Raw genomic sequence first — 26,065 nt, forward strand, 5'->3', positions numbered from 1 at the left:
ACAGGAAGAGCATCTAGAAGGATGTAATCGCAAAAGATAATGGTAGTCTGGCCTGTGCTGGCAGTGAAGGGGGAGAGAGGTGACTGGGGAGGCTGCATGCTTCCATGCATCCAGTAATACATCCAGACATCTGACATGCACTCAGTACCACTGTGCTTGGAGTTGGCGGTGTAAAGACATTTTACAAATGTGGAAGCTGAGGCTGAGAAAAGAGTAAGAGTCTATCCACACCCACAAAAGTAAGAAACATGGGCTTCAAAGTCTGTTCTTGAAGGTGTCCCAGTCCCTGTACTTTCTAGGATTTCACAATGCTTCCCAAGGAGCAGATTTTGGAATTCCATTAATGAGAATAATATTCTGATCAAGAATGAGCACTTGTCAAAAAAGTCAACTCCCATGATCAATAACACACTCTATTCAAAAGCATTCTACATAATAAGAAAAGTAGAATTAGCCCTTGATCAACAGCAGCAGTGAATGAGTTTGGTACTCTATTTATATACATATATATTTAGTTTCTGTTGGTCTTTTTCTAATAAATGTTAAACAATGAAGTGAAATTATGGCATTTTGTAACACTCATGAAACAATAAATATAGAAGATTTAATTTTAACTTTCCTGCCAGAAGGCATCTTTCAGGATCTATCTGCATACACAAGAGGGAGAGAAGATTGATTTTAGAACAGATGAAACTGATAGCCTCAACAAAATGCATAAAATACAATTTTCATTTTACTTTGGGTGGAGTAAGGAGATGGTAAATCAGTGGAATGCATAAAACTCTGCGAAGACGACACATGTAACAAAACATTTCAAGACAGTCTCTAATAGAAGCATAACTTTTAGACACAGTCTCTAATAGAAGCATAACTTTTAGAGTGGGACTTTGACAGAGGGGGAAAGCTAAAAAACCAAAAAGCATAGTGAAAAAAAACAGAAGTTTTGAAGGTTTGAAACTAGCACAATCTAAGTCTGAGTCATAGATCTGCCATTTACCGGTTTTGTAACCTTGGGTCTTCTGTTAGTTTAAACATATTTTAGGAATATCCAACTTAACATCAAGTACTCAATAAATAACTATAACAACTAGTACTATATATTTTAACTAGTTTCATAATTTTAATAGCAAACTATTTTATTAGATTTTTTGGTATTATTGCTGTTATTGTTATATATTTATGAGCTTTGATTTGGAGTGAAACACTATAAATAATCCCTAAATGAGTCAATATAAACTAGGACAACCTATTCCCCTATATTGGAGTAACTCTTCCTCTGATAACTAGTGTCTTATATTTATCAAGGGTAAAGAAAGGGCTCCTACATCACTTCTCCCCATATGAATTTGTGGGATAATATAATTATTTTCTTCAAGTACATCAGAATCAACTTACAGGACCACATACAATCTAAATGTTTCTTGAAATCATGTTTGCAGCCTCTGTATGTTTTGGCTGACCCTCTTGCATGAATCCAAATCCACAGGCTTTATTCTGGCCCCTCACCTAAATAAGTAATGATCCACAGGAGAAAAAATGGTATAAAGGGTTGTTTACAAATCTTGGGCTGTTACTGAATGATTACTCTGTTTTATTTTCAACCTTCAAGCTAGTGGATAAGAATTTAGATGGAAGCATGGAGAAGGAAATGGCAACCCACACCAGTGTTCTTGCCTGGAGAATCCCAGGGATGGGGGAGCCTGGTGGGCTGCCGTCTATGGGGTTGCACAGAGTCGGACATGACTAAAGTGACTTAGCAGCAGCATGGTGGCCACATGTGTATGCTTCCATCACCATGGAAGCCATGGTGATGAGCACACCTTTTTGAAGAAAGTGAAATTGACAGTAACCATTAAGATGTTGTCATCCTAGGCTTTGTGTTAGTGACATAAATTGGGCAAGATTTTATTTTATTCAGTTAGTGAAAAATCCTCCTGCAATGCAGAGGACCCCAGTTCAATTCCTGGGCCAGGAAGATCTGCTGGAGAAGGCATAGGCTACCCACTCCAGTACTCTTGGGCTTCCCTTATGCTCAGCTGGTAAAGAATCTGCCTGCAATGTGGGAGACCTGGGTTCGATCCCTGGGTTGGGAAGATCCCCTGGAGAAGGGAAAGGCTACCCACTCCAGTATTCTGGCCTGGAGAATTCCATGGACTATATAGTCCATGGGTCACAAAGAGTCAGACACGGCTGAGCAACTTTCACTTTCACTTAACTTTATACCAAGAGGAGCTGATGTATTATCAGAAGGGCAGAGATGCTAATGGAGTTAGTGCTGTAACCACCAAGCTATGTAGACACAACACCTTCAAAAGGAGATTAAAGAGGGTTCCAGGACTTTAAGACTCATGCAGGGTTTTAGAGGATAGCATGTCTTAAAGGGAATGCCTGAGAAGCACCTTTACAGTAAAGTGTGTCAGTAAATGCTATGGTATGTGATGTGCCTGTGTGTATGTGCATGTTTTCCCCAGTAAGGTTGGGGACCACTGAATTAAACAGTTAAACAACATTATATTCTATTGATTTTGCATTAATAAATACATATGAATCCCAAATGGTCCTTGGCCTTTACCAAACAAAGTTGATTATAAAATCTTTTGAATTTTCTTCATAGAAAACGATACAACAAGTGATAAATGGAACTCAGCTGGAAAAATCTTGCTTCAGAAGAATAAACAATATTATGCTTAGCATTTTCAGCCTAGGAAGTAATGTTTATGATATTCATGAGGCATCAGGAAATATTCCTGTGAAGTTACATAGTAGAAGATGGAGAGGAGAAAAGCAAGTTGAGACTTCTAAACTATGTTGAAACTGTGAATTTTGCCCTACTAATGAGGTTTTCAAAGCAGAGCAAGTGATGGAGAAATTTTTAAAAATAAATATTAATCATTTCAGAGGTATACAAAATTCACATGAAATATGCAGAGACCAGCAAAAGAAAATAAGAAACAGGAGCAGCTGAAAATTTCAAACTTTGTATAAATACATCCTTCAAGAGTCTTTGCTTTGTATCATTTTATGTCAACTCAGTTTCAGTAAAGGAAAGTGGAGTGAAAAAGAATGAAACAAAAATGTTGGAAGTTCTATGGCAGGTTAGTGAAGGCACAGATCCCAAAAGTCTAGCCAGAGGTCTGAGGACTTTACTAAGTGCTTAAAAGAAACATACATAATCTAATGTGCGTTTTCTTGCTGTAATTTCTATAGTTCAGACTCTAAGATGCACACTCTAAAGAGCCACTGAGTGCTTTTTAAAGACAAGGGTATATTCATGCAAAAAAAATAAGACATAACAAAACACTTTGGGGAGTAAAGGGAAAATCTTGGTAGACATGAATTGTCTTGAAAATTATTACCAAAAAAAAGTATCCAGAACTATCCATTAAATGGATATGAACAGTGCTTATTTATAACTGTGCTACAAAGTTTTGAAAATAATAGGATAATTGGGTCATCCTATGGGTTTTAACGTACTTTCTCAAATTCCTGTATTTCCTCCTATAATTTCTTACAATTTTGCTTTCATGTTTCATTTTTTCCTCCCTCAAGTTGAAAACTACTGATCTAAGAAATTTGTTGTTGTGTAGCTCTGAAGTCACGTTGGACTTTTTTGTGACCCCATGGACTGTAGTCCGCCAGGCTCCTCTGTCCCTGGGATTCCCAGGCAAGAATACTGGAGTGGGTTGCCATTCCTACTCCAGGAGATCTTCTCAACCCAGGGGTCGAACCCGCGTATCCTGCTTGGCTGGTGGGTTCTTTACCACAGAGCCTTAGGGAAGTCGGATCTAAGAAATTAGAAGTTAGTATTTCAGTAAATCAGAAGTTAGTTAGTATTCTAAGAAATTAGGAGTTAGTATTTCACTGATAAAAACCATCAATATTAGTCCAAAGAATGAATGGAAAACCAAAAATTATCCTGTCCTTTCTATACTGCCTTTAATGTCTCCTCACTCGCTCGCTTTCTACCACCTTTAAAATCAAAGGGGAACCTTTAATACTCATAAAATAAATAACATAGGTGGCAAAGATGGATAAGTTCATCCTTATGCTATCCAAAATATTGGAAGTCTGAGCCCCAATTTAACTGAAGTACATGTGCAGAAGGTATGAACGCCAAGATTTTGACACAGGGGCAGGAGGATGTAGGAGTTGTTATCCAAATTACTTGGAATCAGATGTCATAATGTCTTTGATGCACTAGAGTTCTTCATGTCTACCTCTCAAGGTTACGTAAGAATTAGTGATGATGCTAAAGCATGCCTGACATGATTTATGTATTCATCTGCTCACTTATTCATTTAGACAATACTTATTAAATAGCTACCATATGTCAGATACTTTTGTAACAGCAGTGAGAGGGAAAAAAAGAAACACTCATCATTTAAGGACAAATCAATGAATAATACCTACAGAAACTCAGAGGGGATATTCTAATAGATTCCACGAGGATTTTAAGATTGTTAACCAATCAGATCACCAGAAATGTGTTTGTTTGCTGGCTGCTTGCCTTTTGAAAAGTTAATAACAACAGCAAAACTGTACTATTCAAAATATTTTTGTGTCAGTATAAAAGTCTAAATTAAAGCTTAAGAAAATGTTTTAATAAGAGCAATCTGAGGTTTGCTTTACTATTCTTGCTTTACTATAATTTGAGATTTAATGTTATTGATTACCAATGAATCATTTTTTTTGAGAGTCAGAATTATGATATGGCCCACAGTTGTCAAAAAACTTTCTTTTTTAAGTTTTATGCCTTAGAAAGGTCATTGATTTCAAGTCAGAGTCTGCTCCAGTGGAAATCCAAGTATAACCTGGAAATTCATTTCCTTATGCCTGACCTCAGATAAGCTTTGTTTTTCTGATGAGATGTATATGAGCTTTTAGATTCCTTTGAACTTAATCCACAATACATTATCAAACATTCTATTTTTCAACTGCATCCTAACTTTATTGCTAGGAAGTACTTAAACTAGATGCTTTTTTAAAATTTATTTTTTAATTGAAGGATAACTGCATTACAAAATTTTGTTGATTTCTGTCAGACATGAACGTGAATTAGCCATAGGTGTATATATGTCCCCTAAACTAAATGCTATGTATGTATGCCGTACACAGTAGTATGTAGTATATCGATATACTACATATCAATAGTAGTATCGATAACAGCAGTGGGAGGGGGGAAAAGCACCAACTCATCACTTATGAACAAACTGATATCTTCTCCAAAATTTTTATATCATTTTCATGAAATAGTTCTCCAATTACTTAAAAAATCAACTGATGTCTAAGTAGCTCCCAGTGGGAAATGTGTGCGCTTTTCATTTGCCATCAACTCAGTGTGCCTATAAAATCTGCTTGTGTGGAGGTGCACTTCCTTGCTTCTTATTCTTCTGTTGTTTAAAACAGAATGTGTTCAGATGTTATTACATCAATGAAGACTTCAGCCTTTTAAACATGGGTAACTTTATGCATTTTAATAGCATAAAGTCCTCCAAATGATCTACCAAGCATCTAGTTTAAGGGAAAATGACCAGCCAGGCCATCTGCATTAAAAATAAATGAAGTGTCAAAAATGATTTAAACCAAAGTCCTAACCATAGCCAGTTCATAGGATATTGGGAAGATAATTTAAAGGTTCACCATTTCACCACTTTTTCCCCAACACATAATGTCCTGATTTTGATGTGCATTTGACAGTACAAACTCTCCTAATGAATAATAACGGGGGACATATAGACACCAATCATTTCCCTTGACTCAAAAGAGTGATCCCAGTCTTAAGCATGCATCAGAATCACCAAGAAGAGTGTTTAATACACAGATTTCTAGGCCCTATTCCAAGAGTTTTTGGTTCAACAAGCTCAAGAAGTCGCATGTCTTACAGAGTTCCTGGCTTAAATAAATGGTGGGAAAAATATTCATTGCAGGTGTAATATTTAGACCAAACTTCTGAGACGTGGTATGACAGGTAATTACACTCATTTACTTCAGGTAAGCTAAATTATTGCCTCTTTTGTTTTGATGAGTCTTTTTCATGAAGATGACTTAGAAATATTAAGAATGGTATTGCTTGTAGGAGATCTATCCATTAATTACACTTCAAGAGTGCATTTAAATTTGAATGATTTCCACCCCCAGAATATCAAGAAATCCTCTTTTCGTTTGTTCTTCTTATTTTTATTATTATTATTCATTTCTAAATATTTTCTTGGCCATGCCACACAGCATATGGGATCTTATTCCCCAACCAGGGGTCAAACCCATGCCCCTTGCATTGGAAGCATGGGGTCTTAACTGCTGGACCACCAGGGAAAGTCCCTGATCTTCTTTACATGTGCTCACACACTTCAGGAATTACTTCTTCAATAGGTGGACTTGGGAAGAGAAGTCTTTTGAAACAAAATTGGTTAAAGGAAGAAGATGATGCTACATGTACTCACAAGTAATTTCCCCCACTCTGTTCTTTGTAACTGCCTAAAAGAAGGCTTCTGTAAAATTATTCTGTTCAATATTTGTATGTGTAGGTTGTATATAATAAAAGAGTCATCTGGGTTTCAGAGTTTCTCCCCTTCTTTATAAAACTGGAACCCCAGGGAATCTCTCTGCCCTTAAATGTCAAGGCAAATATGCCAGTTGTTTAGATACAGTAAATAAAATTGCTTTACCACCTAATTTGATAGAAGTGAGGCCCTGTTCGTGTAATATCAAAGTTGTTACACTTATCAAGGTGCCATGTCATGAAAAAAATGGTATTGACCTTAACAAAAAATAGTCAATAATAATGATGATGACTAATACTCATTGAACATTTACTAGGAACCAGACAGTATATTAAGAAATTGATGTGAATTTACCTAAAGAAAAGGATCCTATGAAAAAAAGCATTTTTTTTAATTTAAAATTTAGGAATACAAGAAGACTGAGTTTCGAAAAGAGTTAAGTCCCTCCATGTCATGCAATTAGTAATTATGACTTCTATCAAGGCAGCTTTATTTCAGAGTCAATCACCTTAATGGCTATCTCATTGTTTTATCCATGAGTTATATTTTGTGCTATTTTCTGTTACTCAAGCTAAGTAAAATTATAAGACATTTCACAAGGTCCTTAACAAGAGTAAAATACCTACCAAGTAGGAATATGTTCCATTTTTAAAAAATGGAGAAATAGAAAATGAGAGAAGTTATTTCATTTATGCCTGAAATAACCTTGATATACTACTTACCATATAGCATGTGGGTGATACAGTGCAAAACTCTACAGCTATTGGAAATGTTATTAAATTGTAGTTCTCATCTTACGTAGGCAATAAGGTCCAAGGCAATGATATCTTTCTCAAAAAAAAAAAAAAAAAAAGTGATCCAATTTTTTCTAATGATACTGGCAAAGTTGAATAGAACATAATTGTTCAGACAGACATATTAGGCATCAAATTGTATTCTCTAAATTTCACATATCTAAAAATATTTCTGTGTTAATTTTTGATGGTAAATCTGATATCTCCTTGACAGTCATGCTTCGTGGGCATATTTTTTTGTAGAAATTATGTTGTAGCTATTTACAGTAGAAGTATAAGCTATCATTTATACTCCATTAGCTGTTGCCCAGCGTTTCATACTGAAGTGATTAATATCACAAATTTATAAATATGAATTACTAAGTGAATTCTCTTGACATCCCACTGAACAACTTAGCACTAAGTTAATGCAGCTCTGCAAATGAAATAAGCACATTCAACTGGCACCGATTCTGAGTATGTGTATCTATCCAAACAGTTCTCTGCACGGTGGTAATTCTTCTAAGCCCTATAATTTATTCATCTAGGATACACTCCAAAGCATTGTTTGCATGTGTTATCCACTAGCTTTAAAAACAGTATTCATTACTGGGAGGGAACAGAAGACACAACTTTTCAGGAAGGTGTGTGGCAGTGATGTTTGTGTCCAGGAACATGCTTTTTGGCACTTACAGCCTAATCAGCAAAATGAAAGAGGAGCTGTGAGGATTCAAGATGTAAGTCCTTTACCTCCTATATCCTCCCAGAAGCCACACTACAATCACTGTACAATTCCAAATTTCATTCTAGAAGCCCGCCCATACTCGAAGTGGAAAGAAACCTCTAAAGGCCCAATGAAAATGTTTTCAAATACCCTGAAATTTGCTATTTCAAGCCACAGATAATAAATGGACACAAAGGTAATGACCTTAATTTTCATGAACTTATCAGGGTTAGGTTTCAAAGTGATGGATGTTTCTCCTTATCCGTGGCACAAACCATCCATAACAATTTAGAAAATGGAAACGATTCCTTGGACCAAAGTATCACTCCATGAGAGGAATGTCACTCAGCTTTTAAAGGCAGTGCGAGCCCTCTGATGTCATCAGAAATGCTGACGTCAAGTTTTATGTTACAGGTCATTCAAACAGTGAGTGCCATGGACAAAGATGATCCCAAAAATGGACATTATTTCTTATACAGTCTTCTTCCAGAAATGGTCAACAATCCGAATTTTACCATCAAGAAAAATGAAGGTAAATATATTAGCATTGGGAAACAGGATAGGATATAAATCAGAAAATAGGATGTGATTTCATAATTTCACTGAAAATATCAGCACAGTATTTTTTCTTCACCTATGAGCAGTTAAAATTTAGCTTATCAGCCTAAAGGCATGGTAATTGCAACTCTTCCTCTTTCCAGTATTCAAACAATACATACGGAAATTGTGAATGTGCAAGTTAATTTTATCCCAGACAGTACCTCGATCACCTTACTTATAGGAAATGAACAATAAAGATTTAAACCCTGTGAAAGTTCCAGTAATTTTAAGATACTGAGATATCTGATAGAGGAGGAGCTGGCTTATACTTTGCAGTTGTTAAGTTTTAATTGAATGTTTACCAAGTCTTTAGGGAAAGCCTATTCTAATTTTGCCTGCTTTGTGGGTACACATTAGAGGTATTTGTTTTAAGCCTGTACCAACTTTGACAACAGCAATTAGATCTGAAAATCCTTCTTGAAGGACACTCCTTATCAGTGTTATTTTGGTGCTAATATGAACTGATTTTATTGTTAAGTCTTTTACTCACAGAGAACATTTAATCCATTTCATTATTTGTTAAGAACCAAGCTCAGATTAACCGTTTCCCTTAACTGTTGTCTATTACACAGGAAGGTCATAGATCATTTTTTAAAAGTCTATCTCATCTATACATTTTTCTTTTCTAAGCTGCAGTATATTTAACAAGGATTTTTAGCTATTTATTTTGGCTCAGATGTATTTAAGTCTTCATTTCAGATGTTTCACAGAATGATTAGCAAAATAAATATGTTGTCAGGGTCTGTCTTCTGGCTTTATTATAGGCATCTGTTTAAATTTACAAATGGTCTATGTAAAAAAAAAAAAAAAACTATACTCAGTTGGAAGAGTAAATCTGGTTCATGACATTTGGATTATTTGCTTTGTTCTGTTTCAAGGAGGTAGTGAGTTTTGATAAAACTTCCCTTATGAAGTGAAATAACATGTATGGCCCTTGTTAAAGTATATTCTGGCCTTACCTTTTAACAAATGCTACTTGTTTCTTTGGGGATCATGAATGCATCACAGAAAAGGAAATGAGAAAGCTGTTTATAGATATTACTCATTCAGCTGGCTTCCACTGTTGCAAACATTAAGGAGACGAAATCTTGATCTCTTGCCTCAGTGATGGAGTTACATGTTTTAGCCTCCCTTAATTAGGAGCTCTAATCCAAGTACATGTTTTTGTTTTTTGGGTAACTCTGCCAACATTTCTTTTTTGCGGAAGTCACATGACTATGCCTAAGATGAGAGCCCCCTTGGAAATTCCAAACTGAGCTGAAAGTCTGTGCATAAGTGTGGGCAGTTCTTACTTTGATTGTGAACTAACAGATATCAGTCATTATTTTTGCATATCAAATGCCCTACATTTAAAAATTCTCTGTGAAGAAATGTTTTCCCATCCCAGGTTTTGAGCTCCTTGGCATTTTCTATGCATTCTGCAATTCAGGATATGGCCGTCATAGGTATGGCTCAAAGATACTGCATAAACATGTATTGGAGGAATGAAAGGTTGTTACTGCGTGCCTGTGAAAGTGTAGCTTTGTACTATATTTATTATGCCCTAAACCCTTTAAAGATGAGATATTAGTCCTAAGGTGAATGCATTTCAAGTGTTTTCTCAAACTGTTAGAATTAATACAAAGTAGAAGCTTGTACACCTAGGAAAGCTCTTTGTGCCCCATCACACATTTCAATAAAATTTGCAGTAAAATATGAAAGATATGTGGATTATCTGTTTTCTCTTGAAACTAGAAAATAATGACTTAAGTTTTGACTTACCTCACAAGTGTGTGAAATAATTACAAAAAAAAAAAAAGGCGCGGGGGTAGGGGGTGGTCCTAGGTATCACAAAAGGGCTCAGAAGAGAAAGAACACTCTCTGTGCCATGATTGTTTATATAAAAACATGTGTTGATTTATTTTGTAGAGAGCGACCATATAATTTATTGTTCCAATTGGGATTTTTTTTTTTTAAGTGAAAGGGGTTGCTATTTATATTTAAGCCTAGAAAAACCATAAACCAGGACTGTCTTGTGGAAACTAGGGCATATGTTCTCTGTGACTTTGGATTTAGGATCCAAATATTCAACATCTCCATAGAATAAATCATGAACCCACAGGTCTTTAGAACAGATATGTCAAGTTTATACACTATCTCTCTTTTCCTAGATCAGAAATTCATTGAGTTTTCTTTCACTTTTTTGGAATCTGGATAGTTTCTAAGAAAATAGGGCATAAACCACAATTTGTCTCCTCTTAATGTGTAGAAACCATTAAAGTAATGGAAAGAAGTTGTCGGATTTAAAATGCTGGAGACACATTGATAAGAAGGTAGATAAGATGATGTTTTGTGAGCCTGTTACCCATTCCTTAAGATGATAAGAGAACACAAAACAACCAAAAAAAAATTTCAAATATTAGACATCATTTACTCTAAAACTATGGTATATTTTATGTTTGAAACATAAGAAAATCAAATGATAAACTCATATTCAGAATGTTTTTTTTTCTTCTTCAGATTGACTTTAAAATGGTCAATAGCTAATGTTTCTCCACTGAGAACATCATGATTTACAAGTCCCAGCCCACCAGATAAGAGTTAACATTTTGAGAGAGGCAACATAGTCAAATCCATATTGATGGGTGGATGGCTCCTCTTATTAACTTGATCTTTAAGGGAGATGGTTTCAGCATTTGGCTTTTTCTAGGAAACTTGCAGCGTGTCTTTAAGTTCAAGTTTACTGTGATCTTTCTCTCCTCTCATATAGCTTGGTCCTTCTGCAATTTTCAGCTGACTAATTCATCATCAAAAACAAAATGAGATAGAAATTAACTGTCTCTTGTCTTCTTTGCAGTTGAGTGATTTCACAAATAATTCTCTTTCTGAATATATGAGAATTATATTCCTGCCAGATTAGGAAAGCAAACTTCAACACAGATAAAGGTGAAAACAAAGGTCAAAAACGTGATGAATCACTCATCACATGTACACACTAAACAACCACAACAACTTATATCTTCTCAGTTATGCAGCCCCAGATATCATTTTCTTCATCTTCCAGTTGGATGAATTTATAAACAAAGGGAGTGTGACTAACCGCACTTCAGGACTGACTTCTATTCTAATTGTGAAAATGGAAGATACTCAACAATTAACTATAACGAGTCAGGGAAGATAAATGAACTTCCCCCAGATACAGAAACATCTTGAATGCAGAAAATCAGAGGCTGACAGAAACATGATTTTCTCTAGCCTGCACACTGTAGTTAGAAGATTTGATGGAAATTGCCAGAAAGCTAGCTGGAAAAATGGGAATCTTTACTGAAATATTTGAATCACATGTGTAGAGTAATGAGAATAAACATAAAACTCTGCCCTAAAGAGGGTCTGTGAGAAAGAAAGACATCGACTTGGCCTCAATTATAGCTTGATTAGACTACCGGTTAGGAAAAACAGTGGGGAAACCAGAGTGTCTGATGATGCTATTTTTGTTTTTGTCTCTTCTTGATGACACTTCATTAACCAAAATTCTATTAGCAAGAACCTCACTCTAAAAGGCCTGATTTTGGTAATTAATTTGGATAATGGAGATGCTGACTGGAGCTTTGAAATAGGTGTGCCTTCAGTTATCTCAATGTCCATTCCATAGTTATCTGTTTAGAGCATAATTCATGTTTTGTTTGGCAGGGTTTCCATCTCAACTCAACGGCCAACTTCAATCATGATGTGTTTCACATCTTTTGATCCTCTAGAAACCTCCCTTGTGAAAATACTGACTGCAGACTAGTTATTTTAAGCCTCAATTTTCTCATCTGTGACACCAAGGGTAACACCACCTATCTACCCCTTAGGTGTGCTTTGATGGATATAAGCAACCGATGGCTTACAGAGCTCTTATCCCAATGTCTGGCACATAGAAAAATACTCATCATGAAATGGGACAAGATCCTATTTACATGAATCCATTAATTCCTAAATGTCCGTGCTATGTTCCATCTCTTCTGGTTTACCGTTCTCAAACAGATCTCTTTGTAGCTTTAATTCTGTTGATTTTTGAATGTTGCACAGTAGTTCTGAAACTGGCCTCATTTGGTAGCTGTGAAAACCATGATCCTCACTAATATGCCTTGCAATGCATTGCAGTCTAAAGGGTATCATCAAAGAAACATAAAAGGGAAAAAAAATAGGAAGCCGGGAAGGTGGGGAAAGAATGAAGATATTTACCAGCCACAAAATCGCTGGGATTCCTGGATCTAGTTTTAAATATGCAGGCTTTTTTTTTTTTTCCTTTCTTCTTTGCCAACGTGAAACTCAGCTTTCTCCACACAAAGGCTAATTCCAGTTTCCAACTTGTTAAGATGACATTCCATTCTAGCATATCAAGTTGTTTTAAACCCATCTACTACCTCCCAAAACAGACTCTACGGGAATCATTTTGTATAAGCTGGAAAATGAATGACAGTCTTCCTTTGCTCTTTTGAATAATACCAACTTAATTCAGAAGACTCTTGCCCCAAAACTAAAATTTAGTGATTGGAAGTGGGTTTCCCTCCTTCTAAGCCAGCCCGAGCTGGTCCTCTGCTCTCCATCCTCTCTCCACCTTAATCCTCATGAACACCTCTCCTGTGTTCAGGAGGTAGGTTTCCAGGCAGAGTTCCTCTTTCCTCTCTCTTAAGCCACTTTACCTCGTCTGGGCTGAATGAGACCTGAAAGGCCTTCCTGATGATCCACACGGCAAAGAGGACCACCCTGGTAAGCCGATTGTCCTCTTTCTGGCCATCTTGAGTCTCATTAAATTCTTCCATTACACCGAGCTGCTTTGAAACTAACAGAGGACTTTTCCTAAATAGCATCTCTTTCCTCAAGTGTTCTTTACAAAGCCTCCATTCCTCAGCGACAGTGGACTCATTATTATTGGGTTACTCTGGCAACCATACCTAAGCAACAAGTGAACACTGTGTGCTTGTGTGAGTGTGATAATGAATACCTATCCACGCATGCTTCCAATATGGTGATCCTGCCCACTCTGCTCACACAGTAGACTTCCACAGCATCAAACATTGACAAGAGCGCTTTTTCATATATGGTGCTAGCTTTTACCCATATGAAGCAAGGCATTTTTCCTCAGTGTTAAATCATAAAAGGTAGTGTTCAATTTGCATGAAACAGAAGGGGCCAACTGGGATTCCGAATATGCAGAATAGCATTATGCATACATGATCCGAAAAGGCTTCTGCTTCAGTAATTCATAATTTATTGTTTATGCTTCCAGCAATGTTTCGTTGATAAAAAGCCATTTATGTTTCATTTTGTCGTCTAAACTGTAATTAAAGATGATGTGCAAGTTAAGAAAAATAGATAACAGATCTGCACTTCCAAGTTGAGTGTGGCTGTAGAGTTTGGGTCAGAAAACTAGATTTTCTTTGCTTAAGTAGTTTTTATAAAGCTCTTGTTATTTTGTATCATTTCCAAATCTTTTTTTTTTTTCATATGTTTGGTTTTCTTTTTTTAAGTCATAATACAAGAGTACCCTCAGAAGTTAAGAATTTCTTTTGCAAGAATCGATAAGCCTAAAATTATTGCTCTGGTCATACACAGTACAGCACAGCATATATTTTCCAGTGTATGTTATGGAAGACAATTTAGTTCTGAGATTGCTGATTCCTACGGATATAATTTAGATACACTGCATACGCTGATATGTGTAGTTGTCCATATGCTATTCAAAGTTATGAACTGATTCAGAGCTTCGCTGTCAACCTGCTGGCAATCATTTCTGGTTCTTATAGAGAATTCTAATTCTAAAGATTTTTGAAAGAGAAAAAACCATAGATAAATTTTCACATGGTTAGTTACCTTGAAGTTATCTCAAAAATACCTTACAGCATAGAAATTTGTTTTATTTTTGTTTTAGAATTTTGCTTTCTGAGACTTTTGCTTCAAAAGAAAAAAAAAAAAAATAGAACACTTGTTGGAAGCAACCGTACATTAGGGGAAGTATAAAGAATTACTCAGAAAACACATTTTTTTTAACCAAATCTTGTTTAGACTACTTTGCTGTTTGTGTCATTAAAGAATAATGTTATTTACTGATCTGTCATCTATTTACAAGCATGAAAATAAGCCTTGGGATTTTGCAGGTGCCAAATAAACACGACTGTCCTTTGGTAAGCACAACCAGATATTAAAATTGAATGTGGAAACAAAATGAGCTGTCAGTCTATGCAAATTCTCCCTTTCTAAAAAAGTATTAAATGTAGTTGACAATCACTTCGTCTCTTTTCAACACAGAAGTTCGCATTTTGAATTAATTTGAGCACTTTATAGACACAACATTAGGCATACGTGACATGCCATCTAGGGATGTGACCTGAATAACACCCACCCTGTTCTTTGGATCCTTCAGTTTATTAAAGTGTGGAGAGAAGGCAGAGAAATAATTTGGGAACAGTAAAGGGGACACTCACATAGATAAACATTTAAAAAGCTGACTTGGGATGAATTAGAATGAATGATAAAAGAGAGCCCCTGTGGAATATAGAACAGCACAGGCTTTCTGGTTAAGAATATTTAGTTTTGAATCCTAGCTCTTCTGAATATGAACTGTGAGAACTTGCACAAATCGCTGAATAACCTCAAGCCTTTTTCTATAAGAGGAAAATAATAACTATCCCTATGTTGTTTTTTATAAGAAAATATTAAGTTAAAAAAATAAAAATGTGTGAAGTTCAGTGTCTGGTGACTAGAAGGGACTCAATAAATACTAGTTTCCTCCCCTTCTTTCTCTTCTTCTTCTACAAATTTGTGAGCCCCCTGAATCTATCCCATTCACGCAATGCAACAAACAAAAATATCAAAAAGGAAACCAAAATAAAGATTTGCGTGATAAGTAGTTATATACTGTTCAGCTGTCCCTTACCTGAGAGGCTAGTGATTGAACACATCAGTAAATGTTGGCAATGAGTAAAGCAGAGAGAAAGCAGAAATGGGAAAAAAGAGTATTTGGGTAACTCAAGTTCTTTGAATGTAACCCTGATAAGATGATTAATAGCTAAAAATAAAAAGTACCTAAAAACTGTAGGTTTCCACAGGACTCAGTCCAATTGCACATATGGCTCTCTATATTGGCAAATGGAATGTTTAAGACTTGATAGAAAGATAAAATTTTTGAGCTAGTAGCACCTTAGTGAATAGCCAGGTTATGACAATATTAGATGCTAGATACAGAGACTTCAAATGTATTTGTTAAAAAATCAATAGTAGACAACCTACTGTATAGCACAGGGAAGTCTACTCAATGCTCTGTGGTGACCTAAATGGCAAGGAAATCCAAAAGAAGTAGAGATAGATGTATATATATATAGATGATTTACTTTACTGTACAGTAGCTGCTGCTGCTGCTGCTAAGTCGCTTCAGTCCTGTCCGACTCTGTGCGACCCCATAGATGGCAGCCCACCAGGCTCCCCTGTCTCTGGGATTCTCCAGGCAAGAACACTGGAGTGGGTTGCCATTTCCTTCTCCAATGCATGTAACTGAAAAGTGAAAGTGAAGTCGCTCAGTTGTGTCCGACTCTCAGTGACCCCATGGACTGGCAGCCCACCAGGCTCCTCCATCCATGGGATTTTCCAGGCAAGAGTGTTGGAGTGGGGTGCCATTGCCTTCTCCAACTGTACAGTAGAAACTAATACAATAATGTAAAGCAATTATACTCCAATAAAAATTAACTTTAAAAAAAAGACAATGATGAGAGATGTCTCTCTCTCCAACTTTATTTTCCATCACTCTCTCCATTCTACCTTGTTCCCATCTTATACATTCTTTAGGTTGAACATGCAAAACCAAGTATGCTTTTTGTACCTACTGTCCATTCCTTCTGTCTGGAATATATACTCTGCTCCCTCTATTTTCTGTCTAATTCCCAGTAGTTCATAACAACCCAGGTTCCTCTCAGCTGTGAGGAGAGGAAGGGAGTACTTACATTTCTGAAAAGTTTTCTTCACTTTTCTCTGCAGGACTGTGGTGACTGCTAAGGTAGACACGTGTATCTATCTTGAGTCAAGGAGTAGCTCCTCCACTGTTCTCTGAGGTTACTGATAAGACAGTATATCTTCATTCACTCAGATAGTCATTCAATACCTATTTATTTAGTGTTTACCACCTGCAAGGCACTGCCCTGGGAATTCAAAATAAAACAGTGAATAACATAGACACTGTATTTGTCCTCCTGTACAGAGTATTTTTGTTCTCCTTAGGACTCAGTCTTCTACTAATCTGAATTCTCAGAGAGAAAGGCTATAACTTAACATGGCTTTTTGTCATCGAGGGGAGAAATTCACAGGCTAAGCCTGCAAAAATGCTGTGATTTGAGGAGGAATGATCACACATTCCAACTTCTATACTGTCATAAACAATGTTCCTGCTTAAATCTTCCTCATCTTGTGAAACAGTTTCTACATAAAGGATTGGAAGTGAAAGTCACTCAGTTGTGTCTGACTGTTTGTGACCCCACGGACTATACAGTCCATGAAATTCTCCAGGGCAGAATATGGGAGTGGGTAGCCTTTCCCTTCTTCAGGGGATCTTCCCAACCTAGGGATTGAACCCAGGTCTCCCACATTGCAAGCAGATTCCTTACCAGCTGAGCCAGCAGGGAAGCCCAACATAATGGGTTAGGTTTTCCTAGGTTCCCTCTCTCTCACCTTAACAAAGTGTTTAGCTGATCGGAGTGGTGATGGACATCTGCAGTCACCAGCAGATAATTCTCCCTGTGAGTTTCAGATTGGCATCCTCATGATTCCTGAGCTTAGACACATGATGTTGAACTATATTTTTTCTGCTTGCAGACTCAAATCATTTTGGTGAGCTCTTTCCAAATTCACAGCGATCCACAGACATCATTGCAATTTGTGCTGCAGGACTGTGAGGCAGGACTGATGATTCTATTTTTGCAAGTTTATTAGAATCCATTCTAGTTTTGATCCACATCTCCTGATAAATAGTTCATGCCTTTTCCAGTTGCTATGCATAGTTGGTTTAGGTATCTGTCAGCTAACAATTTTCAGCTAACTTTCAGTGTTGTTTAATGTTACTGAGGGCCCCTGGCAACTAAAGGATGGTATTGTTCTGTTTTCTGGACATGATGTTGGGCTCATTTTCTATTTGTTGCCTGTTCTATTCCTAAGCTGCCTCCAGAATGAATGTGCTGATGCATTTTGTAGAGGAAGACAGTAATTGTTGTCCTTGGATCTTTTTGGGTTACTCATTAACTTTGTTTTCATCCTAGTAGATGGCCTACTAAAATTTCTTACCTCTATTGCTTGAGTATATTATTCTCAGCCTTTTGAAGGCTGTTTATCTTAAAGCAGTCTGAAATAAAGGGTGCTGCTGTACCTGGTGTGCTGAGCAGAGTCATCCTTCTCTGAGTTTCACGGTTTCATTTGGCCAGAGATTGCTAGTTTCGTCAAGGTCACACTGTGATATACTTCTCCCTGGACTTTAGTTTCCTCTCGCACAAAATGAATAGGTTCATGCTGGGAGCTAAGGACTCATCTATTCTAACATACTGACTGTGCAAACTCATGGTATTAGGAAAAATAGTACAAACTTTAAAATCAGACAAGTCCCCCATCCACCAATTAATGAAGATGTGACTTTGGACAAGGCTTTTAACTTTCTGTAGCAGGCCGTGTTGGACAATGTTAAAACAAAACCACTGTGATGAGCAAATGAAACAATGTAAGATGAATGTCTTGATGAAAGTGAAAGAGGAGAGTGAAAAAATTGGCTTAAAGCTCAACATTCAGAAAACTAAGATCGTGGCATCCGGTCCCATCACTTCATGGGAAATAGATGGGGAAACAGTGGAAACAGTGTCAGACTTTATTTTTGGGGGCTAAAAAATCACTGCAGATGGTGATTGCAGCCATGAAATTAAAAGACGCTTACTCCTTAGAAGGAAAGTTATGACCAACCTAGATAGCATATTCAAAAGCAGAGACATTACTTTGCCAACAAAGGTCCGTCTAGTCAAGGCTATGGTTTTTCCAGTGGTCGTGTATGGATGTGAGAGTTGGACTGTGAAGAAAGCTGAGCACCAAAGAATTGATGCTTTTGAACTGTGGTGTTGGAGAAGACTCTTGAGAGTCCCTTGGACTGCAAGGAGATCGAACCAGTCCATTCTAAAGGAGATCAGTCCTGAGTGTTCATTGGAAGGACTGATGCTAAAGCTGAAACTCCAGTACTTTGGCCACCTCATGCAAAGAGTTGACTCATTGGAAAAGACTCTGATGCTGGGAGGAATTGGGGGCAGGAGGAGAAGGGGATGACAGAGGATGAGACGGCTGGATGGTATCACCGACTCAATGGACATGAGTTTGGGTGAACTCCGGGAGTTGGTGATGGATGGAGGCCTGACATGCTGCAATTCATGGAGTCGCAAAGAGTCAGACACAACTGAACAACTGAACTGAACTGAACTGAAGATGAATGTCAAGGGCAGTGTGTGAACTTACATGATACTCTATGTACTTTGTCCTCTTTATCAACTTTGAAAAGAAATAATGCAAATTGGAGTGATCTTTACACTAGAAATTATTGTACCAGATCTCTTCCATATTAAAATGTGAATAGTATTATTAAAAGATACGCTTCTACAGTATTATAGGTTCTCGATAACTTGTTGAGCAGGGCTCTGGACATATTAAAGAATTAAATTATTCCCATACATCAAAGAACTCAATGAACGCATGATAGATGGCTCTAATAGTTCAGAATTGCTAAGTCTTGTCTATATTCTAAGACTGAAGACAAAAAAAGTTAACAGTTTTATGAAGATATTTAGTTGCTGGATTCAGTCTTGATTTATCAGAAAGATCTCTCAAAATGAGAGAGTTTGAAGAAATTTTGCAGGGATAAGAACACAGTTACAGGTACAGGTGCCTGTCAAATTTGTGGAAGAATGATCAGATATATGAATAGTTTACTTAAAGGAGAAACAGGGAATGAGCAAAAATGTTTTTAAAAGAAAAATGCAATGAAATATTTTGTGGAGTCATAAACTCTTCGATCATAAGACTTCACTTGATTCCCAAAAAGAAATTAATGAAGTAGTTCTTTGTATTTTGAGTATATCTGCATCTATTCTTAAGTTTCTTCATAGGACAAAAAAAATGTGTCACACATTGAAGAGGCTTTTACACACACACACACACACACACACACACTCTCTCTCTCTCTCTCTCTCTCACACACACACACACACACAGAGTTTACTGGTGGTGCTGGGAAGTAAGTTGATATAAATGCATGTTATGTGTATCAGTAATAGATTTAGAAGAATTTCCTCAGTGTAAAGTTTCAAATCTTAAAAATAAAAATAATAACTTTGGCCATATTCTGAAATGTATTGTGAGTTGACATAAAACTTTGGCATGAATGTTGGAAAGTTAAAGTTCAAAGAAGAAAGTTTTAGAATGGTTAAAAGACAATTATCTAGAATTTATTATCTCTTTTCCCCAAAGAAAGAAAACTAAAATGTATGCAGGTAATTATATAAATTCCACATTTGTACTGGGTAGACAGGAAAAAAACAAAACAAAACTATACCCCTATATTAATCCTGTTAGAACTTTTCTGTCTTTCTAAAAATACTTATTCTAAAATGGATGTTTAATTTTGCAAGAACTTGTCTTTCAAGGAATAATCTAACATTAAATACCATGAACACAGAATTGCTTACAAAATAACTTGCATTGAGAAATATTAAAAAGGATTGTAAGATTAGAAAGCATGCTTACATCTCTGTTTAGGATATTATTTAAAAGTCCCATCATTGAGACAAATATATACTTTCTTACTTTGAATGGGTTATATATAAAATTGCAAAAAAGTTGCTAAAATGTATTGATATACATAATATATATCTACCTATATCTATATCTATCTATCTATCTATGTCTATATATATACACACATACACAGGGTGAGTATTATTAGCGCCATTTTTCAGATGAGCGCATTGAGGCTCAGATATGTTCACTGACTTGCCAGGCACAGCATGCAGCTGCGACGCTGCTAAAACTGCATTCTCATAGTAGCACCTGCTGCCTTTCGATGCCTTACACTGTACTTCTAGAATATTTGCTCAGTAAAACTGTAGCTATTTCATTTATAGTTTCCAAACACTTGTGCTTTCTTTTTTCAAAATATTGAAAGTTAGAAACTAATAGAGAAGCATCAAAGAACATCATCAGTATTAGTTGGAGACAACCTGGCAACACCAACAAAAAAAGACTAAAACAAATGATTTACTGTAGATATTGCAGGCCTAAAACACACAGAAAATTGATTATGCCTACTGCTTAGTGAGCATCTACTAGATGCCAAGTGTGAATCTAGGCTGTCTGATCCTCACCATGGTCTTTGATATTCATTACAACGATACTGAGTTATTAAGAAACACAGTAAAGCATTTGTTTCCTATGCTGACGAAGAGAACAATGACTCTTGTATTGGGCTAATAGTCCTGGTTGTCTTGCACAACTTTCCACTCTAATTTTAATGAAGATATAGAAAGATACCTTTCTATATATAGACAATTATATAGAAGATAGAGAAAAACAAAAGCCACAAAAACTGATAGTCAACATATTGCCAAAATTGGAAGGCGCATCTAACTAAAAAGTTGAAAAGGTCTTGCTACATAATCTTCTTTTAATGATCACACATTATCACTCAAATATATATACGCAGTGCATTGACAAAAAGAACACAGATAATTCATTAAAAATTTTTTTAAATACAAAGAGTCTAAAATACATTAAATGGAAAGAAAAGGCATTTAGAAATATTTACTATTTTTTAGAAATGGGACTTTCATAGTACTTCAGTTCCACATAAACAGTTTTTATATAATTTTTAGTAATATGATGGGACATTTACATGATCCACAGTTAGGGACACATAAATACTTGACTCCTGATCTTGATCAGTATCGTTTTTCCCTTGGCTATTCTTAGGATTATTATGTTGCTACAGAACAAAGTAGGGACTTAAATACTACATCATTTGACCTATACCTCAATATAGTCTGAGTGAGTGAAAGCAAAAGTCACTCAGTCCTATCCGACTCTTTGCAACCGCATGGATTATACAGTCCATGGAATTCTCCAGGCCAGAATACTGGAGTGGGTAGCCTTTCCCTTCACCAGGGGATCTTCCCAACCCAGGGATCGAACCCAGGTCTCCCACATTGCAGGCAGATTCTTTACCAGCTGAGCCACAGGGAAAGCCCAAGAATACTGAAGTGAGTAGTCTATACCTTCTTCAGGGGATCTTCTCGACCCAGGAATCGAACTGGGTCTCCTGCATTGCAGGGGAATTCTTTACCAAGGAACCCTCTTCAATATAGTCTACCAGGGAACCCTCTTCAATATAGTCTAGTGAATCATTTCTAATGGAGGTAAGTCAATTGTAGTGGCCTGAAACCACATCAGGGCAACATGCTATCTTAGCCTTTCTTCTGACTGAAAGCCTAAACTCTCATCCAATACCTTTGAACTTTGATATCACCAAACATAAGATATTGTTAAGGAGATGAATCATTAATTTATATCCAACTAAGACAAATAATGTTCCACCAAAAAGCTGACAATTAAATATAATACAATATGGTCTCAGCTATAATACACACTCTTATTTCAAAGATATTTCAATCAATATGGTATTTAGATTAGTAAACTTGAAGAAAAACACATTGCCTTATATAAAACTGGAGGAAATGAACAAGAACTTAAGTACAGGGACTTCCCTGGTGGTCCAGTGGTTACAAACCTGCCTTGCAATGCCAGGTTGCAAGGCATGGGTTCAGTTTGTAGTTGGGGAACTGAGATCCCACATGCTGTGAAGCAACTAAGCCTGCATGCCATGTGCTACAACTAAGACTGGATGCAGCCAAATAAATAATTAAAAAAAAAAAAAGAACCTAAGCAAAAAAAAATAATGCTGGATATAAAGATCACTGGGCTTCCCTGATAGCTCAGTTGGTAAAGAATCTGCCTGCAATGCAGGATACCCCAGTTCGATTCTTGGGTCAGGAAGATCCCAGGGAGAAGGGATAAGCTACCCACTCCAGTATTCTTGGTCTTCCCTTATGGCTCAGCTGGTAAAGAATCCACCTGCAATGCAGAGGGTCACAGTTCGATTCCTGGGTCAGGATGATCCCCTGAAGGGAAGGGAAATGCTACCCACTCCAATATTCTGGCCTGGATAATTCCTTGGACTACAGTCCATGGATTTGCAAAGAGTTGGACACGACTGAGCAACCTTCACTTTCACTTTCATAAAGATCACTACTCTATATCAACATTCCACCGAATTTAAAGTTTAAGCAAAATGCAAGAGCTCTAATGAAGCACATTTCCAAAGGCAGTCATCACTTTTATTATATTACTCATTTGTATCCTCCACAGTAAGCAAAGCACTGTCACCAAGGAATTACTTAACCATTTCTCTTAAAAGCACAGTTTCCAATGTCAGAATTGTAAAACGGGAATTTAAAATCAAAATCTTGGCTGTGCAAGAGTCTTCTGGAAATGCATTATTGTAGTATGTGCTGGATCTTGATTGTAAGGGTAGAATATGGAGTTTTAGCATTGTAAAGTTTCTCTTATCCGAGCCTTTCCTCCTCAGCAGGGTAATGACAATGAGCAGGTGGTAGAGAACAGCAAAGTAGCAGGGGTTTTTAGTAACGTAATTCGGATGGACCAAGTAGCAAAGTTGCTGGGACCTTATAATTGGAGAGAAGGAAGCTGGTGTCAGGTAAGGATGGAATTTAAGGGGTTAAACTAGCTATATTAAACCTTCGCATAATGTATCCTGGATCTCCATATGGGGATCCCAAAGAGGGATATGGAGGGTTAAATTAGTGAGGAGGACTTGGCAGGAGGAATTTCCAAAAAGTCAAAAACTCTTCACTACTAGGTATGTAGATGTTCCCACCTGTGACTCTCCTTAAGAGCAGTACCCAGCCAGCGTGCTTGTTCCATGGATATGTATGACTTATGGCTTGGCAGGAGGGCAAAGATGAACAAAATAAGATGTCAGAGAAGTCCCCAGTTCCCTTAAGAGATCCGGGGAAAATTTAGGAAACCAACAGGCCAAAACCAGGCTGTGAAGGTTAAGCAGACAGAGTCCATAATTTACTAGTCAATTCCTGGGTCCCTGTGAGGTTCACATTTTAAAGTCTATTGGATGTTGGGCTTATACAAGCAAGACCGCACACATTATAATGGGCCTGAGCCTCCTGATATACAGCATACATTCATTTGTTTTCTTAGAGGGCTGAGAGGAAAAAAAGTTGTGATGCAGAGAAAATTGGAGGAAAGAGGGGAAGCGTGGGCTGTTCCAGCTGTGATTCTATTATCCTTGGTCCTACACAATTTGTGACTTCCTTGGGCTTATAATACATAAAATACTCTTAGAAGCAACAATGATGAAAGTGAGCAGTGACAGAGACAGTCACACAAGGTAGGGAGGCCATCTCCCACAGACTGGGTTCTGTCTATGGGCAGCATCGCGTATTAGCTGCTCTTTGATAAATATAAGTATTGCGTTTCTCAGCCCCAGTCTTCTCTTAAGATAAGTACATCTAGGCGTTACTTACAGCATTTCAAGGAATTTAAAAAACAAATTATGTGACCTTAGCGTATAATACACGGGCTCAAAGGGAAGATCAAAAAATGGTGGCTGTGTTTAACAAATAAAAGAAACTGTTGAATGAATGTATGCATTTCATGTAGCTTCACACAAAAGAGCTTGGGAAGTGCTTACACCGCTCTTAAACAGAAAACAACTAGATGGAGAGAGTACATATATTTATTAAAACATATTTGCTTATTCAGGACAGAAAACCTCTCTCAAATTACCTGAACAATAAGTGGAAACCAGCCCAAATAACAAAAAGTCCCCAGGGTTTAAAATACCTTCTCTCGTGATCAGATCCAAGTGCCCCGAGGATGTCACAGTGCTGTGACATTCTCTGTGCTGTGTTGCTTCCTCTGTACATTTTCTCCAAAGAATGGGAAAGAAAGCTTGCAGAAAGTGTAGGCCTATATGATCTCACAGCTGTAAAGATCTCACAGCTTCTCTATGCCAGGTTCCATGTCAATCCCTGGTTTAAAAAATGGGGTGAGGACTTGCCTGGTGGTCCAATAGTTAAGCTCCATGCTCCCCATTCAGGGGGCCCGAGTTTGGTCCCTGTTTGGGGAACTAGATCCCACTGCTGCAACTAAGATCCTGCATGCAGTCATGAAGATCCCGTGTGCTGCAACTAAGACCAGGTGCAACCAAAAAACAACAACAACACAAGGTCTGTGTTTGATCTAGGAGATGAGCATGTGACTCAACTAAGCCACCCTCTGCATTTATGGGGATGAAATGCTCTCAGGGCTACGGCTGTATGAATTGTCCCCTGTGCCAGGCGCTAAGCCCTGGGAGGAATGGTGACTCAAAACCAGCACACACTCCCTTTGAGAAGCTATGATCCCAGTGCAGTCTCCCTTGTCTCATTTTTAGAAAGGCACCATCTCATCACCAAGCCCTTGAGTTCACTGAGGCTATAGCTTCAAAATATAAATACATCTTTTAATTCACACAAATGCCACCTTAGGCTAGTAGCAGCCTTGAGACCCCTGTTGGTTCAGCCTGGGTAAGTTCCCACCTTCCGCTGCAGACAAGCCACTTGACTGACAATCAGAATATGTGAAGTAGAGAAGAAATGAAAATGTTAGTTGCTCAGTCATGTCCGACTCTTTGTGACTCCATGGACTGCAGCCTGCCAGGTAACTCTGTCCATGGAATTATCCAGGCAAGAATACCAGAGTGGGTAGCCATTTCCTTCTTCAGGGGATCTGCCCGAGCCAGGGATCAAACCTGGGTCTCGTGCATTTCGAACAGATTCTTTACCATCTGTGCCACCAGAGATATGAGAGAAGGTCCAGTTTAAAAGGAAGGCAGATTGGAAAAATTGTATGGACGGATGGGAAGATAAGTCACAAATAGGCCAGTAGTACTGGTGCTGTGAGTGACCTCAACAAAGGGATACCTATGTGTCCCTTGGGAAGCTACTCTGTAAAGAATGACTCTCCCTGTTCAAAGTTATGAATTGCAGTTGTCTATTATGTGACTTACATTGCATTACATTGCAATATATCATTGTGAGATGTGACATAATATAATATAAGTGACAGGCAGCTAAAATTTTACAGCAAGAAAACTTTTTTTTTATATCCAGGATCTGCTATCAAATTTGATAGCAACTATCAATCCATTTTTTTTTCCTGCAGATAGATCAAGAATTTGATGTTCATGAAAAGCAGGTCATTTTGAAACATCCACAAACACTTCAGTGCCTGCACAACTTAGTTACCATAAATCTTTTACAATCAAAACCAAACACTCTTAAGCTGCACTAGTCTTGACTCAAGTT

The 26,065-nt window shown here is 37.3% G+C and overlaps 1 protein-coding gene across 1 annotated transcript in view; it reads left to right on the forward strand.

Moving 5' to 3' along the window:
- CDH8 (cadherin 8) overlaps positions 1-26,065 on the forward strand; it is a 409,672-nt gene that overhangs the window by 337,818 nt on the left and 45,789 nt on the right. Inside the window, exon 10 of the mRNA XM_027516392.1 lies at positions 8,412-8,529. Coding sequence (XP_027372193.1) covers positions 8,412-8,529 — 118 coding nt within the window. The remainder of the gene's footprint in view (positions 1-8,411; positions 8,530-26,065) is intronic.

This window comes from Bos indicus x Bos taurus, chromosome 18 (assembly GCF_003369695.1).
Source record: "Bos indicus x Bos taurus breed Angus x Brahman F1 hybrid chromosome 18, Bos_hybrid_MaternalHap_v2.0, whole genome shotgun sequence".
In the NCBI taxonomy this organism is placed as follows: domain Eukaryota; kingdom Metazoa; phylum Chordata; class Mammalia; order Artiodactyla; family Bovidae; genus Bos; species Bos indicus x Bos taurus.